Here is a 19,991-nt window from a genome sequence, read left to right on the forward strand (position 1 = left end):
GCTCCGTGATTATTATTATTATTATTATTTTGAGCTGACAGCTCCGTGATTTCGTCAGCAAGAAAACGAAGTTTCCATGAGTTGGTTGGAAGTTCGGATCAAACGCTGTCAGCAGCAAGACAACTAACGAACGAGTCTGAAAGAAACCTGAAAATGTTTAGGCACCTCGCAGCTATATTCCCACTACGACCTTTCGGTCAGCTCCAGAAATTGGTAAGTTTCTACTCAAATACTGAAGACTATTACATCGTATCGTATCGTGTCGTGTCGCACCAAGTCTAAAACTAAACTAGAATGCGCTGTGCCTCTGCCTGTGCTGTACATGGACTGGACTGCTAGTGGGGTTTATATTTACACACGCTCGTTGAGCAAAGAATGCGGGATCTGAAGAATGTCGGGCCGGTGCCCCTCCCTCGGTGTCTTCATGGCCTGAATATCTTCATCATTTTGGACACTTGGGTCCGGCAAAATGGGCATCGCGACACCGAGCTCGAGCACCTGTTGCACAGGACGTGGCCGCACGGTACGATGGTCATGTTCACCTCGGAGTTCAGGCAGACGCGGCATGACCATGCCGCCTTGGCTATGTCGGCTTCTTTCACCGCTGACTCGGCTTTCTCCTACAATACAATAGCGCAAACAACTTTCAGTGTCATCATATAGGCAGGCATGTTTACAGAAGCGCTTTCAGTTAGAATTCACAAGAGTGGTGATCCTACAATGCTAACCAGGTAGCTTACAGTATGCTATGCTGTGCAACAACTACGAAGTGGTTTCCCCTAGGACATTATATTGTGTGGTTTCCCCTCGAAAACCGTATGGAAACATCTACGGAAGTACAGATCCTGGTGAAAATCTCATAAGATACCGCTATACGAGCACAGAGCCTGGTCTAAGTGGAGAAGTGACTGAGAGATGCTACCAATAGGAAATGGATTCAAGACAACATAAGAGACACGGAAGTGAACAAACCTGCTCCACCAAGAGAGCCACTTGAGATTCTTTAAGCTGGTCTTGCAAGGAAAGGGTAGTCTGTAGCAGTGTTTCTTTCTCAGCATCCATCCTTACCCCTGCTGCCGAAAGCATATCATGGACTGCTTGTACCAGCTCCGTGGAAGATACTTTGCCGTATTCAAGCCCAGCAGCCTGTAAAATAGTAAAACTATTTTATGGCAACAATCCAGCATGCAAAGAGTAGAGACCGCACCCCCAAAAAAATATGAAAACTAACCGTATCATCTGCGCCTTCAGTTCTAGCGCTAACGGACGAGTGGCCTGGTTGTCCAACTTCTGCCACTCTACCACTATCCAGTTGGGAAGGTGCCGAGGAAAGGTCAGCTGTTGAAACACTCTTAAACGAGTAAACCTGACTGGAGAGTAGCATGCGAGTCTCGCTGGGGGCTGTCTCCACCGGAAACCTGTAAAGAGCTTGACCGGCTGATGGCCTTACGTCTTCAGGAACCCTACCATACCTGAGCTTTCCCCCTTCTTTTCCTGTTTTCCATGCAACAATCTCTCCGCTGTAGAATGGTCTCAAAGGAAGGAATTGGACCTGGCGAGCATCTTGTGACAATAACTCTGCTCCCAGGGAACAGTCGTACCTTCCTTCGCGTTTCGAAACTCCAACGTCAGTGCCAAGATGGAGTATTTGAAGCACTTCTTTCTCTGAACCATCTGGGCATGCAAATACCGAAGCGATTGGCAAGATTACTGGTGCCCCTAATATGTGACTGACGACAATTGCAACAACATCATGTACTGTCAAAAAACTTGGGGGCTCTGCAATTAGAATATGACCCATGGATTTATCAGCAAAATAAATGCTTCGGTGCTTTCCATTGCTTGACCATTCAGGAAGAGAAGGATGCTGAGCCGTTCTCGTGACATCTTGGAGATTGGGAAGCAATAGAAAGCGAGTATAGACATGTTTAACAAACTGCAGATTCTGTGATATATCCTTCAGTATGCTTTCTATCTTCACCATACCAAGGGCTTCAAAAGAAGGGAAATGATTGGTTATACCAATCATCACAATCCTTAATGCATCATGCAAAGATTTACTGAGCAGCTTCTCTTTTATTCTGTCCAGAGTAACTGAGCAAATGCTGTCTAGAACCTCAAGCTCTTCTTTCCCATCAAGTTCCTGACAAGGGAAAATTTAAGTTAATTTGAAATAGAAACCGCAAAATCATTTATTTGGTAAAGAAATGTCGGATCATGTTAGAGAAGTATACCTCTACAATGACATCGGAGAGTCTTTTTATGCCCAAGGCCTTGCAAATGTTCTGAGGAAGATCTGGGTGAGCAAATCTTATCCTGGATGTATTTATATTACTCAGCAAATGAGAACCGTATGGGTCAATATACACACATGATGTAGCTGAGACAAGCCTGCAGCCATCATCTGGTATTACAGAATCAAAAAGCCCTTCTGATCCGTCTGGGATAGGCTGGTTGACTCCTGAACACATGTAGTCCAAGATTTCCATCACTGCACGGAGTTCGTTTGGGTTCAGGCGTTGGTAACCACATGCTTTTTGGATATCTAAAAGAAGCTCCTTTGCATAAGAGTTTGTAAGGCTTTCCTGCATCCCAATTTCTCTAAGAATGGCAACAAATGGAAGATACAGACTTGGAAGTTCAAAAGCAAAAGGTGACATGTTGATAGTCAGACGAGCAAAAAGTGATTTTGCTTCTATTAAGCGAGTACCATTTGCAACTGGTATAAATGCCAGTTCCATCAATTCTGTTTTTCCTGAAAAGAATGAGGCAATAGAAACAATCAGTTTAGAGTAACAGCGGATCTCTTTTCAAAAAGCAACAAAGACTCACTGCACCTTCCCTTCTGTGGTTCTCTATATACCATAGCAAAGAAAAGCGCGTACATATGCATAAATACAACTTCAAGGGCATATCTTAGTAAGTTCGTTAGTAGCTGTATCGGCTCTATGGTTTATCAGTTATGACTTCCTACTACCACAATCAAGCAACATGGATAAGCACACTGGCAAAATGTCAAAATCACACATGACCATGGTAATGACTATTCATTTCTTTACAATAAGCAAGAAGTAAATCTCACTCAAGCAAGAAATGATTCCCGGCAGAAATAAATGAAAACATTGAGTTGATGCAGAGAACAAGCCATTATGAATAGTTCGCCACAGGTTTTACTGTTTTAGAAATACGGAGCATCTACAGAGCTGGCCTTAAAAAGGTTTTACGTGAAAAAGGAAATTTATTAGATTAAATCTAGATATTTAGGAGACTCGCATGACCATTTCAGGTGCAGTTTAATCTGGATATATTGTCTTCACTTTTCAGGGCTTCATCCGCCTTACAGGCCACACGAAAATTTGCATGATTGCACTCAAATATGAAACCCGACCGGATAGAATTGGGACTGGTTACAATTGCCAAGTATACCACAAGTAACTGGAACTGAAGAGAGTGCAAAGGTGAGGAACTAACGATATTACTACAAATGGCAAAAATTTATGGCATATACAGTAAGGTAAAAGCTTAGTTGTGTATTTGTGCTACCTGAAGACGATATTGTTCCCCATACTTTCTCCAAGTACTGCAAGATCCTGAGAAAGGCATCCTCTACTGTCATTATCCCTGATGAAGATGGCCAGTGTGCCAGTGTGTCCTCCCCATTGCCTCTCCCAACAGTCTGTTTAATTTCACAAAAAGGTAAGCAAAGAAATCATTTCGATATTGAACTGTAAGTATTTTACAACATTAACCTGCAAGTGCTTTAGAACTGTAGAGAAGGCAGGAGGACTCCGAAGCTGAAATGCTCCCCAAGAAAAATCAGGTGGAATAATTGATTGTTTCGCAAGAATTGGAGCAGAACTCCATGCCAATGGCCAGTCCTTTAATAAGATAGCCTCACTATAAGATGCAAATACCCTTCTGCCCCCTTTCTTGCCACCAATACTTGGGAAGCCTTTTTCTGCAGGTACAAATACAATTTTTCCAATCTTTTGGCAAAAACTGCTATCATACAAAGTAGCAAAATTTGCCAAAATCACATTTACAACAGATTCTGCCAATGACCATAACTCAAAAGGAATTTCATTTTTTCTGTCTGACAAGTCTGCATCAAAGTCATCATGTTTCTCTAAAGATGACATCACATCATTTCCCATTGTTTCTATTTTCGTAGCACACTGTACTATCATATCAGCCTCTGTAGATATCCGAAGACCCACTTTTCTGAGTATACCAAGCCAACCATCTGACATGAACCTTTTGCCAGGGAACTTATTTCTCTCCCCAGAAAATACTGAAGCCAGCAAAGCATCTGAAGGGTCAAGTAGTTCGTTTGGTTTGAACAGCTCTGTACAAAACTCATTTGCATTTGTCACAAAATTAGTCTCCCTCAAGGTATTTACTACAGCTGAATTAAGTTGCAGATCTTTCCAGTTAGCATACAAGTAAGCTAAAATGTCTTCCTGCTCTTGAACTGTTTTGTTCCCAAAGCCAGGCAAAGCAAACCTCACTAGTATTTCTTGATCATTTAATTGTTCAACCCCCAAAGCCTGAAGAAACAAATTTGCATTACCTGAGCTAGAAAAACACCGGGAATCACTGGGGTGAAAGAATGCTGTGGGAGAAATAATACAATGATCAGACCCTGACAGACTAGTGTATGCTCCTGTAACTGTTTTATACATCGGAAGCTCTCTCAAGACGTCCAATTCTTCTCTCTGATAAAGGTGGCTGCTAGATAATCTGAAGTCTGAGACAAATAGCGTGAACAGTCTATCACAATCTTCGCTTGATAGATTAAGTGATGAAGGTAAATGAGAATCATTTTTTATTGAAACTAACTTAGAAGCAATTGTCTGTCCAAGAGTTCGATCACGTGAAGGAAACAAATTGCATATGGCACCACACTCTGGGAAAGACAAATGGAGAATTGGTATGTTCAACTGATTAAGCAGAGCAGATAACCACGGAAACTTTGAGTTCATTGACTCAAATGCAGTATCAAGTGCACTCTTCTGTTCAGCTTCACCAGTGTCATCTCCATTTAGACCAGATGTATCAATCTCTCTAGCTACATCATCAACAACCACACTAACATGTACCATCTGAGTGTTTGAATCATCCACTGGAGGTACAAATATTAGATGGCGTTCTTTCACACAGCATAGAATTGGCCTGTTGAGAAAAGCAGGAATCAAGGGCCAACCAGACACAAGTGAAAGGTCACCATTCAAGGAGCTAAATATTTTCCAGAAGCTTCTAATCCATTTGGGAGTTGGCCCAGTGGTTGATGAATCAGAACTACTGTCCCAAGGAATCCATTGTGGCTTCCTCTCAACTGCACGTACCCAACGCTCATCAAATATGTGCTTCAAATGGCCTGATAATAAGTGAGGAGAAAAACTCCTCAATTTCAGAGGCACGTGAATAACCTGAGTGGAAAGCAGCAGTGCCAAGAAAGGCTTTTCCAAACACTGATGATGGATAAAGCGATCTAACAAGGGGCGCATCAATATTTGCTGCTCCTCATTGGCAATCCAAAGTTCGGTAGATCCCAGCCTTGTTAGACATTTTGTTGACGTCGGAAATGGGACACCTCTGAGTTCAGATATGATAGATGACAACACATTATTCTCAGCTTGGGCCCTATGGGATGATGCTGGGCCACTGGTCTTGCTGATATCCTCGACAACCCCCCGACCGAAGTCATATAGGGCCTTCCCGAAGTATGTCATAATCTCAAGTGCATCGCCCCCAGAAGTACCCGGCCTCTGTGTACCGGTATGGTAAGATGAAGAACTGCTTGAAGACAGCATAGATTGTGATGCGGAAGCATTCACTGGTTGAACAAGTTGACTGTTAAGTTGTGACTGATTAGGTATATGTAGATCTGTAAACCGGTATGGGTCCATATCGGAGAAGCAATATTCAAGAACATCTATATATGTTTCAATAGATCGAAGTAAAATGGATGAAGACTCTTTTAGTAGATTTCTAACCATCTTGGGCCTGATCTCTCTTACAGTAACTCCAACTGCTTGGATTTCACTAACCAACTCCCATGGAACAGAAAAAACAGGATAGTGCTCTTTCATGAAACTACAGACAGTAGCAGATGGTAGGTTATCATCATCTCCGCTCCCTGAGTGGGATAAGAACATACCCTCACCCACTTTAACAAGATTTCCCCGGTAAAGTTGCCAAACGGGAAGATCAGCCAACCGTAAATAGAATGGTCTTATCACTTGCTCTATCAAGGACTGCCAATCTGCTTTAGATGTTCTTGGTGAATTCAAATTATCTACGGTAGAACCTTGCCCAATGAGTGAAGCTGTAGATTGTTTCGATCTTGGCCAAAAAGAGTATACCCTGTCACCATAAGCCTGTAAAATAATACTCACAGAGTGTGCACACCGTGATTCAATAGCAGAAGATAGAGGGTCTTTCCTAAGCTTTTGAAATTCTAAGACCATCTCAACATATGAATCACGCACACATAGCATAAGCTCCTCATTCCATGCTTCAACCAATTTGTTTCTGTCCATCTCGCGCAAAGATTTATCATGTGTGCTGCCAAAAATGTAGCGTCCGCCATCATGCCTTACAAGGAAATGACCTAGAGTCGTGACTGGCATGCTTATTGACCCAGATAGTGGTAAAGGTGATAATATACAACTGGATGCATATGTATTGGTTGGTACTCCATTTCGAGCTATGTGCGCTGCTACTCCAGCAACAGGGGTTAAGTTGTAGGCAAGATACCGTCTGAAACAGAAATAAATCAGTATGTATGCCAAAAACAAATTCATCAGCAGACACATTTAACAACATTCATGGATGGTTCTTGCAAAAAACAAGCGAGTAGGATTTTAATGTATAAAAGGTTCTCAACTACAGTATGATCTGAAAGAGGCAAACCTGTCAAGAGCCATATTCCGTGTTTGCCCTGACCCAAGGCAGAGGGCGACAAACCATTTGTCAATGTAACTGCAGCCACTCTCTATCACATGCACATCTATAGCTTGCATTTTTATTGCTGCAGTTGTACTTGCAAATATTCTTGATATTTGGAACTTTCTCCATTTCTTTTCTGAAAATGGGTTCCTCAAAGTAGCTACTGATGGATCAACAAGCACGGAATAGTTCAGGGTTGGCTGAGAGGCTCCATCCTCCCATGTTGATAAAGATACCTGATTCGAAACACATTGACATCACTTAATAAATGCAGATGATTATTTTAATTTTATAAATCATGCTGTGAAATCATCCACTAGGGCTTTATCATTACTATGTCTAAATAGATGCATGTACTCTATTGTAACTATGGTTTAGTACTACCAGCACTCTATATTGAAATCACTATCAAGTAGGTGCAGTAAAAAATCAGTTTTGAATACTACCGATGAAAAGACAATACAGATTGGCTATAAAATAATTACTGTCTTCATAAAAAATTATACAAAAAGTAACTGTGTATCAAATATTATTTGATCAATTAGTCTACATCCAAAAAATCAACAAAGACTAGAAGTTCTCTGGCATTTTCTGCCATAGCACTGCAGATTTGGTGTTTTAGTCCATAAGAAATATCGCCCTCTGATACAGTTCTATAACATGTGCACATTATACACTGAACAAATCTACTAAACTAACAACAATTGCGCATACTGAATATCTATCTAGAAAACTAAGCATATAGGCAGGCCAAAGGAAATCATATTGCTAAGGTAATGTGGTCTGTTTTCATTTTTCAACATATTATTATCCTGCTACAACTATGCAACAAGAGAAAGAATTACTCAATGATACCCGATTTCTCTTCAATACATGATCAACCAGTCAAACCAAAATAGAATAGCAGTTCCAGATAAATCAAGAACATTAAAAAGAACAGAAAAAGAATACTACCAAACAACAATATGGTAAGATAAGATAAAGGAAGTGCTTACTTATAATTTTGAAAGAAACAAAATGTTCAGTTTGAAATATAATCTAGTCGCGTACTTGAGCAAAATACACATTGTAAAACTGAACAGTGAAATGCAAATAAAATATACCTCTGTATCAAAATATAAGACATTTTTGTACGCTAAACTAGCCAACAAAAACATCTTATAGTTTGATACGGAGGTAGTACCTTATCTGCAATTTAAAGTACATCAATGTGGTCACCGGAAATGATATTCAGATGCAAATGAAAGTTTTCTTTGCAGTTTAAAGTACATTAACGTGGTCACAGGATATGAAATTCAGTAGCAGAGTAACTAATTATGAGTGAAGAAACGCACAATTCGTACCACTTTGCAGCAGAAAGACTAAACGGAAGTACAGAAAATAATATGAATTACTACTTCAGTGTGAAAGCCATCCACAAATAACCCTTACCTGAATGACTGACCTCAGGGACAGGAGAGTACTGGATGGATTCTGTATAAATCTATCAAAAATCTGCTTTACTCTGTCGCAACCTGCTTCAAATTCTTTCAAACATTTTGATGATAAAGGCATTCGAATAACCGTAGAGTTTGCAGAAGACAATGAAGTCTCCTGTGTAACACGCATTGGGAGGAACTGATCACGAAATCTCTCAACCAAGTCATTTCCTGAAAAGCCAGTAGCGTTAAGGGCTTCATCCAATAAAAACATAAGCTGATACTAACCACGGAATTTATCCAAAATATTCTAATATAGAGTTATAGACAACAATGAACTAATACTAAAATTTAAATATGCATATAATTAGCAAAACCATGACGCAATAGTTCAATTAATGAACCATAGCATAAATAAAATATCCAATTCCTCATAAACAAATCTAAATACCCCTAAAAATCCAGCAAACATGGAATTGTACACACTTCAACATGAGTCCAAAATAACATTTAGCAGATAAATGATGTTATTAAGTGTTGGCCCTCAACAGGCCTCTGTCTGCCCAAAAGGAATTGGTGCAGATGCTGAAACCTATTTCTTTCAGCCCTTGGCTCAGAGCCTACTTTCGCATTTGAGTATGCTCTAAGGACTCATAACCAACTAGCACATCTATAAATGAATTCAGCGAATGTAACTGAAGTAATAACTGTACCTATCAAAGAAAAGAATCTGGCAGACGAGGTTGCAGTGGAAGTTGCACCACCAGTCAAGCCCAATGGATCAAAAACGTAGAAATAGCCAGCAGAAAGAATAGTCAAGGCATCACATACAAAATAGCTGCTAAGAAGTCCCAACCCGTAGTTAAGAATGTTTCCCCTCAGTTTCCATGGAGGAGGAAGTTGGAGGCTGCAAACTTCCTCTCGGCTTATTATGGTTCCTTCAAAGACCACTGTCAATGAAGAACCCTGGAGGTCACCTAAAGATGTTTTTTGGAACAAAAAAAATCATCAAATTAAATGGGTCAAATATTTAGGTATCAACTTTGCAGTCCTAGGATTAAAGAGACAAGCAGCATATAACTACTGATAGCAGACTGTTTATTAGAATAAAGAAGAGAGTGATTGAAATAATTGTACAGAGAGATGGTCTCTAGCATACCTAGACTTTGCTGCAATAAAGACTGCTTCGGATGATCTCGTTTATCATAGATTAGGTGCACTTTCTTTGCATTGCAAGAGTCAGCTAGCTCAATGAGATCAAACAAAAGGAAGTCACTCTCACCATACAGAGCTAGCAACTCGCTTATTTTAGCATATTCCATGCATGGCAAATCCCTCATTAGCTCATCATCCAATAACGAAGAACCGCGAAGAGATCGTACCCCTAGTCTATTGGCCAGATCATTACCAATACTATGATGCACAAAATGCTTTGAAGTGGGATCAGTATCCATCCAGGGTGCATCATTATACACAAGGTTTCTCGAAGGTGTCAGGACACCAAATGAATCTGGAATCACCAACGAATTCAGTAATGCATCAGCTGCTTGACTGTCAGGATAACAATCCACAAATGCTTCCAAAACACAATGAACAAAACTCAGTTGCTCTGCAGACAATTGCTTTCCTTTGGCATCACCTTGTAAGCGACTAAGTACATTGAGATAATCTGTTGCATCAAATGTCTGCCTCACACCCAATTTGAAGAGTAACTTTTTAAATTCTGACAGTTCAGACGGAACTGCATAAAGATAAGGATGATACTTTACAGGCGATTCAAATGCAAGTGCATGTGGAGGCACAAACCTGTCTCCTACATAAACCCATGAAATCCCATCCAGGTTCTCTTTTAGAATGTTGGCATCGCCGCTGTCAACGATATCTTGCAATTTTGAGTAGATTAGTTTGATCTCCTTTTGTAGGACAGCATCAATGGATGAGTCTTCAGAAAACATCTTGAGTTCATCGTAAGACTTGGAAAGCTCAACTAACTGGGACAATAAAACATTCACATTTGGTGGGTCTAACCAACTGAGTTTTGTTTGCAGATACATGGAACAAGAATCAGAATTCAGTATCCGCATTTTTGATGAAGCAAGCCACATTTGTGATCTTGGCCTTGTAATGATTGGAGGTGCTACATGATATTCTGATATGAGCCATGGAAGACCTTTGATCAATGGTGTAACATGGACGGGGCACCAAGCAATATTTTTCAGCTCTGACCAAAACTCATGCTCTGGTAGGTCAAGATCAAAGTTTGAGAACAAAGACACAATAGCTGGGTCTGGGTCACAACTATCCACTTCATTTACTGCTTCCAAATCTCCATCGGTTTTAGAAACTTCGGGATCGACATCCTCATGGAGAGTGTCCTTGTCCTCCATGTTTGACATCTTCGATTCAAGAACATTTAGACAGGTAAGTAGCCTTTGCCCATGCCCACATGCATCATCATCTTGTCCCGAATTGTGCACCAGTGAAACTGACCTTGCCATGTCAAGCAAAGCACTAAAACCCATTTTTCTTTTCAGTCCAAAACTTGCCAGCAGTTCAATTATTTCAGTTGCCATGAACTTTTCCGAAGGAAAGAAGGTTTCTTTGTGCAGCAACTTATGAAACTCTGGCACACGAGGATCATAAAGCCTGAAGAAAAATAGGTGTTACTTATTTATACTGAAGTCTAGAGAGCAAAAGAAGAAAAGATGAACATCAATATTTAAGTACACTTATCCTAGTGCAAATGCTAAGAAAAGCTGCTGGAGCATACAAGTTAAAAAAAAAGGGCGGTCTACCAGCCTAAATACAGTCTCAAACATCACACACACACACACACACAGAGGAGGAGAGAGACCTGGAAGGATGTAGCCATGCTCCACTAGCTGCTAATACAAAAGGGGTTTCAGACAATGCAGCTCTCACAGAATCATTGTCTTCTATCAACAGCTTCACATCACGAACAATTGCTGAAACAACAGCTGGCTGTGACAGAAACTCTGACATCCGAGGAAGCACATGATCCTTGTAAAATTCAGCCTTTTCAGGTTCCCTGACATCAAAGTATGATACTAAAATCGACTTTTCCTTTTCAGATTCAGTTCTTATAAAGCTTCCATTCAACAGCTCCTCATGTACACCGTCAGGTTTAAGCCATTTTCTAGGGTTTGCCAAACTAACAAGCTCCCTAGATTTATAAGATTCAAATATAGGGAGGTTCCTGATTGTATTCATATGTGAAATGTTTATCTGATTCGCTGAAAACCACTTTGACTGGAAAATAAAACTGCGGAGCTCATGTGTTTCTGCCAATGAAGTACTCTCGAACAGTTCCTTAATATCCTGGACATTAGAAGCAACTGAATGCACAGCATTCAGAACACCAGCTGCAGTGGATTCCTGAACAAAATTAGCTAACTGTGGATGCTCTATCTGCAGATCAGGTCTCAGAAAGAAACAGCCCAGTTTCTGAAGCAATGAGTGCATATTTTCACTCCAACTATCGTCTCTTATTACATTTGAAGCACTGCCAAGTTGCATAAGCTTGCCATCTACAAGTGGTAGTATAGGCCATTTTGCAAATACTGAAAGATCTTCACATGAATGACGCAAGAAATTCCAAAGTGATATCATCCATTCCACGCTTGGCTGGCCTTGCTGTTCAGGAAACCAAGATATCTGCTTGGCATGCTGCCATTCAGGCGGCAAAATCCTGGGTAACAGCTCGAGAAGGAAATTGCACGTAAATAAGTATATGTTTGACCGTGCAGAAGAAGCTATGTCAAACAACTTCTTCAAAACGCTATCTGGTAGAGAGTTATCAATAACAAGATGTGGCACTGAATCCTTAAGAAAGTCAAATTCCATTTCTGAAGCAAAGAATACTCTTTCACCCTCCCCTCGGTTATTGAATGTTGTGAATGATCCATTTGCCAAAGGAAGAAGAGCCAATCCGTGCAATTTATCAGAAAGGGAAGGATCGTCCATATCACTCAAGCAATACTCCAGAACAAGTATGGCCTCTTCTCTGCTTCTGAACCCACGCTTCCGTCGGATCAACAAATTCCTTAGCAAATGAGGATTCAGGAGATGAACTGATGGATATACATTTACAAAACTGTCTACTATCGGCTTGGATACAGATACCAAAGGCAAACCAGCTTGCGAGAGAACTTCTGCCAGCTCGGTTGCCTTTGAGAAACTGAAATCTGGAAAAATAGCTTGCCTTGTTGACACCCAATGGCCACCTCGAGCTTTCGTATACAAAACATGAAGTCCAAGTTCCGCGATTGATACATAAAGCTTCCTCACCATGGAAGACCATGGCTCCGCACCTACAGCAGTAGGCCAAAATGAGAGAAACTGATCGGAAGGACCAAGTTCTTCTGCCATGGCTGCAAGGAGGTGGCCATAAGCAGGAGCAGCCACGTCTTCAAGCAGTGCAAGATTCCATTCTGATCGCACTCTTCCTCCCCCGGCCATGTCATTTCCAATCCAAATATCCCTTCGATTTGAAGATAGTTCAAAATAAGCATTTACATGCACTGGTATACTAGTATTGATTGGTAGAGGAAGAAAACAAAAGGCCCGGCCCTCAAACGTATTACTGCTCTGGGAAGATTGGAGAGCTAGATGCTTAGGAGCAGAATCATCGCGGTTAACTTCAGCTTCACCAGACAGCTCTTTGGTATCGTCCACACTCGCAGAATGCAGATATGCAGCTACTGATGCCCAGGGAACAAAGAAATGAGATTTACTATCAGAGGCAGTTGACAACTTTCTAGCATGACCCCCGCCTATACACTCGGTTAAGATCCATGAATGCACCAAGTGGGCAGTAGGGCTTCGCTCAAGAATAGCAACTTTTTGACAACTCCAGGGTAAATCACTGTCTTTTGTCTTATTCAACCTATTGAAAAAAGTATTCCTATCCATTCCTGATGATTGATTTCCATGTACAAATGCAAGCATCGTATTAAGTGCATGTGGTTCTTTGGAGACCTCAGAACTGTTCTGCTTCAAAGCACAGTGAACAAGTTGCATCTCCTGGGAGTCATGCTCCTTGACATACAGAGTTATCTTTTTAACATTGCGGAGAAAAAGTAGAGCCTCAGATACAACTTCAGAGAATGAAGAGAAAAGCATCTCCACATCTTGGGTTGCATATTGTTCGCGCTTTATTTGACTTCTAGAAGCAGCGGCTTCATTCCTAAGAGGAAACCGGAAAAGTGTACCTGGAAATGGCTGTTGCAGGTTGCAACCGAAGTGTAAGAATGGTGTGAACTGATCAGGGAACTGTTCTAAGATCCTCCGTCCTACAAACTTTATCCTTAAACCTGGATGAGAAGGAGATATTCCTGGTAAATAACGGGCATGTGGATCAAACATGACAATATTCTCACCAGAAACAAATCCAGGCATGTCTGTGAAGTGATAGACACAATTGAAGCCAAGACCAAACCTTCCTATTGCAAAAGGTTTCTCAAGTTTGCTGTCTTGACCAATTCGTGAGATGGAATAAAGGTCTTGTGGACTAAAAACTGAGTCATTAAAGCAGTAGAGAGCAGGCCCCTGCCATTCAGCCATTTCAGGTGAAAGGATGGATGAAGTACCATACTGGGTCTTATCCAAAAGAAACACAACCTCAGAAGCTTTAGCATCTTCTGCATTCTGTACCAGCTCAAAGAGAATCCCAGGACCATCTGCATACATCTCAACAATATGCTTGAGCCTTGTAGTCAAATCTTCGTGTTGTCCAAAAGCCTCAGCAACCCCTGATAAACTCAAATTCATCGAATCGGAACTCTCAGCAAGCAAGAGACGGCGAAGGGAGCGAACACCTAGCCTTTCTGCCACGTCATTGGAAATATTACCATGCACAAAATTGTGAACATACTTCTTTGGGCTGAAAGCAATGCTGGATGCATCACCAATGATGTCATGACCAGAGTCAAGAAGCCAAGGAGCATCATTAAATACAAGTTCCGAGGATAGGCAGAGCCTAGCCGAAGAATCAGGTAAATATATCTGTGTTTGCTGATCCTGAAACCGGAATTCAGCTAGATGCTGCACCACTAAGACAGCTGTCCTTAGTTCTTCAGCTTCAAGCGAAGCCGTGGCTTTCCTCATGGCCATTCTGGTCAGAATACTAGCATAGTCCACAGGGCCGAGGTGCTCCTTTATGCCAAGATCCAAGAACAAGTCCTTGAAAACTGCTAAATCAATTGGAATGACACGAATATAAGGCGCAAGGTGAAGGTGGCCACTTAGAACAACTTCATCAACTTTTGCAAATCCGTCGCCCACCCAAATCCATCTGCAGCCCTCTAGAACCACTTTGACAATATCCATTTCATCAGAACCAATCAAATTAGTCAGTAACGAATAAATCTTAGGCATCACCAACGCTAACTCTTGCCGAAGGACTTGATCAGTCACAATTTCATTGTTCTTACCCAGCTCAAGCAACTGAGCAGCGATTACATTTCCAGAAGGGGGAGATGACCAACCTAAGTTGTAAGACAAAGCTGAGGAAATACATTCACCATCAAGTATACGTGAGCTAGCAGAAACAATCCACATATCTTCCTGCAGCCTTACTTGCTTAGGTGGAGCAACCATCGATGATACTGAAGGCCATGGCAGGGCTGGGCTTGGTGCAGTGACCAACACAGGACACCAACAAATCATTCTCAAATCACTCCAGAACTTCTCCAGATCAAACTCCCAAGACGTATCACGAGGCCTCAGTGCAGTAGTGACTTTCGCAAGCATATTATTCACCTTCTTCCGGGCATCAAATGCCTTATTTACATGCCATTTGTGAGCATGGATTTCAAGATATGAAAGAAGCAATTTACCCCTTGAATGAGCCTTCTCTTGATCTTTGCGCACGAATGAATCAATTTGCCGAGCACTTTCTATTATAGTATCAGTAGAAACAGAAGTTCTAAGCCCCAAGCAGAGTAACATATCAAGAACGTCTGGATTTTGAAATAAGCCATTGGGAAAGCAGTCTGATTCCTGGAGAAGAGCATAGAGTTCTTCCACTCGAGGATCATAAAGAGACAGAGGACTTTTCAAGGTCCCATTAATAGTCGGCACGAATCTAAGGACTTTCAAGCCTTCCTTGAACCTTGAATCTTCCAAGGACAGCTGGGGGAGATCTTGCAAGATGGCTAGTATAACTGAATCACGAACCTCTGCTTGCAACTCATCTAACTTGTTCAGAACATACCGCTGGTAGAAGACTGATTTTGGCATACGTTCAACACCATAATACCTCATTATGATATCTTCATTGCTTGGGGATATACAGAACAGAAAATCAGAATTGAGTAGGTGCTCAGGAACACCAAGAGGTGGCAAATACCTTTTTGAACCAGACAAATCCGAGAAGCCATAAGAACTGTGAGATCCTCCATCAAATACTCTGAAGATGGGCAACTTTTTGCATAGCTTTATGTTCAAGTCAGAAAGGCAGACTCCTATGTACCATTTCGGATCTAGAAGAAACTGGTATAGTTCAATTTTCTCACCAGGCTTGATGCGTTGAAACAGTGCGTGCACATCGACTCCCTCCAGTGAAGCAATCCCAAAGATTGAATTAAGAACTCCAGTTGCATCGCCATCATATACGTAATGAGAAAGCTGTTGATACAGACTTAAATACTTGGTGTCTAATATCTTGCAACCTAACTTGGCCAATAGTTCCTTCATCAAACTAGATAGTGACTCTGTTTCAATTAATTTTGATGATGTAGATGCTCTGTAAAGGTGTCCAGAAGTACAAGGCAGTATAGGCCAGTCAGTAAACAAATCAAGATCATAAGAGCGTTCCCCAATATAGTGCCAAAAAAGTTTAAACCAGTCTGCCGTAGGAGATGACACACCCGATGATGGATCCCAAGGAACTTGGTTTTTGCACTTCCATCCAGGAGGAAATAGCCTGGGGAAGAACTGAAGAAAGATTGGACCATCAATGGGTGAAATATTCACCTGAGAGTTATTGGCTATCTGATACAACCTGTCTAGTAGTACAGGGGGGATGCTTCGGTCAATTAATCTGTCACCGACTGCAGAAAGGAGGTCATATTCTGTCTTGTCGCAGACATAATATGTGTTCTCATGTGAAATCTCAGAAAAAATCCCGTACTGCTTATTTGCTAGTGGAATTAGTGGGAGACCATTCATGCATTTACCAATATCAGCACTGTCCAGATCACTAAGGCAATATTCCAGCAATATTAGCTTATGAGATTTTCCTAATGTACCAAGCTTTACAAAATCTTGGAGAAAATGTCTCACTGCAGCAGGAGCAACTCGTTTTATCATAGACTTCATATAGAATTTCGAAAACATATCAACAATTCCACTTGGTACACGAACAACAGGCATGCCTAACAATACAAGAGCTTCACTAAGATTATGACTTCTTGAAAAACCCTCATCATGAAGCAAAGCCTCAGCCGGTGATACCCATGTCCCACCTTTGATCTCTGAATGCAAGACTGGAGAGGTATAGATAACTTTGTAAATTTGTTCCACAAGAATACTCCAGGGTTCATCATATAAACCAGTTGGCCATAAAGAATAATACAATATTGTGGAGCCTGAAAGTGTCCGCAGCGCCAGCAACAGTTCTCTGAACAATGGAGCAACAGCATCTTCCAGCAGTAGCCTGTTCCAATCAGAGCGGAGCTTACCACCCCTGTCCATGTCAGCTCCATACCAAATGTCACGTCGATTGGACGAAACTTCAAAATAACCATTCACATGCACAGATAGTCCGGTCCTTACTGGCAAAGGAAGAAAACAGAATGCATGACCTTGTCTGTGATTAATATCCTGTAAAATTCAGTAATTACCATAAAGCGTAAAAACAGGAAACACTAGAAAACGAAAATCAAAACATTAGAATAACGCGCCAAGAATTAGAAAAGTGAGCTACAGTACCAGAACATGTCATTCATTTTGCAACATAAATCAAACAAATTATTTACGTTCTAGAAACTATGTCTCGTCATTGAAGTGCATAGATGCAGACTTCATCACTGAACAAAAAAGAAAACAACTACAGAGTATACGGAACCACTCTTTTACATAATAAAGGCATTGTTGTTGATGTGAATTTTGTTTCAATAAAGCAACAGCAGATAACATGTAAGGCCCAGCTGCTGCCACCAAACTACCGAAGAGCATACCCATGAAAGAAATGGTCACTACATTAGCCACAGCTAATAGGCCAGAAATTACCTGCAATTCTATGAGATGTGGTCACGTACACATCTTGCTAGTTTAAGTGCAAAATCAGATGAAAACAAACAAGTTCACACAATCACATTCACAGGTTCCATTCCATTAACAAGGCATGCATTAATAACAACTACTATAATCACGAGTCGATTAAAAGCAGGAAACATGTCGAAGGGAAAAAATTATGTCCATGGTTCGTAAACTGAACAAAAAGCAATTTCAACATAGCTACAGGGACATGGCTAGTCTGGGCTAGTAAAGTGAAAATGAATCACGCATTACCTCAGGCTCCACTTTGGAGATGCAAGCAGCAACAGAAGCCCAGGGCAGTAGGTGAAGATCATATTCCTTGGCAGCATCAGTTGCAAAAATACCTATTTTACTTAATGCAGATGCCATTCCCTGTACAATAAAATAGGTATGGCTCTTTTTCTCAAACTTGTTCCCTAGGAATGCCTCCGATACAAAATCCATGGAGAATGAGTCTATCTTCTGCTCAATGGATTCAGCAGAAGTGCCAGAGAACCTGATTAGAGCTTGGCGATGCCATGACAATTTGCCATCCTGTGATCGTAAGGCACAAGAGTATACTATTTTTGGCTCACTCATATCAGGTTCCCACACATACATTTCAAGCGCGAGGACATTTTTAAGAAAAAGCAAGTTGTATACAGCTTCTTCGTAGAGTTGAGCGAAAAGAGATAAGATATCATCCTCCGTGTACACTTGTCTTGACAACCGGCTAGAGGATGCTTGCTCAGCATTCCTCAAAGGGAAACGGAACAAGGTTCCTTGAAATGGCGCTTTCATGTCGCAGCCAAATGCACGATAGGGCGAGAGCTGGTCGCCGTACAATGTAAGTGCCGTAGAACTGACATAGTCTATGCGCTTTCCAGGATTTGCAGCCGACACATTTGGAAGGTAAGCGCCCTGCGGATCAAACATGACAACATACTTGCCACTCACGAACGATGGCAAGTCGGTCAAGTGGTACACCGAGTTGAAACCAACGCTGCAGAAACGTAAACCATGGGTTACTACGGGGGTGGCATGAGCATCAATAAAACAGTCCGAATAACATGCTTCAGAAGCTGCATAGATAACAACTTACTAAACGCATGGCCCTGGTTTCTAGAACTACTATAATAAAACATTATCATCCATCTGTGCTTCAGATAGAAATGCAGATATGGCAGAATGAGTAACAAGTGCAGGACTCAGACTGAACTTAATCACGGAACAGAGGAACACTCTAACTTGCTAAGCACATTGGTACATTCCCTTACAAATTATCAGTGATCATGCACCTCGAGCACATCGCAACAGTCATGGCATCAGAACACAAAACACCACAAAGCCGCACTAGTCCAATTCTACTAGTGGGGAAGCTCAGATTGGAATTGGCAGCTCGAAGCAGAGCGAGAGGGAGAGAGCGTAGGTAGCGAACATACCCGAAGCGGCCGGTCTTCCAGGCCTGGGAGGCCTTCTTGCTGCCGCCGATGCGGGAGATGCTGGCGAAGTCGTCGTCGGTGAAGGCAGCGTCGTTGTGGGCGAGCAGGGCGGGGCCCTGCCACTGCGCGAGCGCCGGGGCGAGCAGCGAGGAGGCGCCGTGGGCGCGGCGGTCGAGGCAGAGGCGGACACGCGAGGCCCCGGCGTCGTCGGCGTTCTGGATGAGCTCCCGCAGCGCGGTGGTGCCCTCCGGGTAGTTGGCCAGCACCTCGCGGATGCGCCGCGTGAGGTCCACCCGCTGCCCGAAGTCCTCCAGCAGCATCGTCCCGCCCGGATCCATGGCCGGCCCGGCGATCGGGTCGGGTCGGGTGGGAGGGGCCTAGCGGGGCATTGGCGCGCTAGGGTTTGGGGATTTGGTCGTTGCCGATTTGGGCGTGCTCGTGTGCGTTTGGCTGCGGCGGGAGGGGGGGGGGAGGTGGTTGGTGCCGCGGGGATTTGACTCTTGACTCGTCGCCGGCTTTCCTCTTCTTCTTCTTCTTGGAGGAGGGGAAGCGAGAAACGGGATTGCGGGGACGGGATTCTGCTGCTGGCTGATGAGTGGGACCCGCGTGCCGGCGAAATTGGTACGCAGCGAGCAGCTGGCCCGGGTAATGTGGCCCATTAACAAGCGTTTCTTTTTATTTTATTGATAAGAACGTGTACAGACGGATGAGGCAAATCCGTCCAGGCACGTGTGCAAGCAGTGATTGGTCCGTCCTCAAATTTGCTCATCTGCATCGGAATACTTCATACTAGAAATTTTAAATTCCTACAAAAACATGTAAAGAAAGAAAAAAATCCAGGTACTATATAGACCAACTATCCCAATCCTCATTGAAGATGTCAAATATCTTTGTGCCCGGCTCCGGATACATGAACGAC

General features: G+C 42.2%; 1 protein-coding gene across 2 annotated transcripts; it reads right to left on the reverse strand.

Annotated features, from left to right (window-relative positions):
* Window positions 1-206: 206 nt before the first annotated feature.
* Window positions 207-19,469, reverse strand: LOC123428364 (sacsin). 2 transcript variants are annotated; one of them, XM_045112564.1, is made up of 14 exons: window positions 19,073-19,469; window positions 17,904-18,633; window positions 11,224-17,213; window positions 9,529-11,015; window positions 9,083-9,346; window positions 8,383-8,600; window positions 6,916-7,187; window positions 3,750-6,762; window positions 3,544-3,676; window positions 2,235-2,755; window positions 1,232-2,143; window positions 973-1,146; window positions 543-620; window positions 207-498 (listed from the first exon to the last, which is right to left on the reverse strand). In XM_045112564.1, exons 1-14 carry the CDS (start codon window positions 19,408-19,410, stop codon window positions 352-354), a joined length of 14,277 nt encoding a protein of 4,758 aa, XP_044968499.1. In that variant the 5' UTR covers window positions 19,411-19,469; the 3' UTR covers window positions 207-351. The 2 variants fall into 2 exon arrangements, with proteins under 2 accessions (XP_044968499.1, XP_044968498.1); XM_045112563.1 differs by having other exon boundaries at window positions 207-620; window positions 19,073-19,467.
* Between the last annotated feature and the right edge of the window lie 522 nt (window positions 19,470-19,991).

This window comes from Hordeum vulgare, chromosome 2H, assembly GCF_904849725.1.
Source record: "Hordeum vulgare subsp. vulgare chromosome 2H, MorexV3_pseudomolecules_assembly, whole genome shotgun sequence".
Lineage (NCBI taxonomy): Eukaryota > Viridiplantae > Streptophyta > Magnoliopsida > Poales > Poaceae > Hordeum > Hordeum vulgare.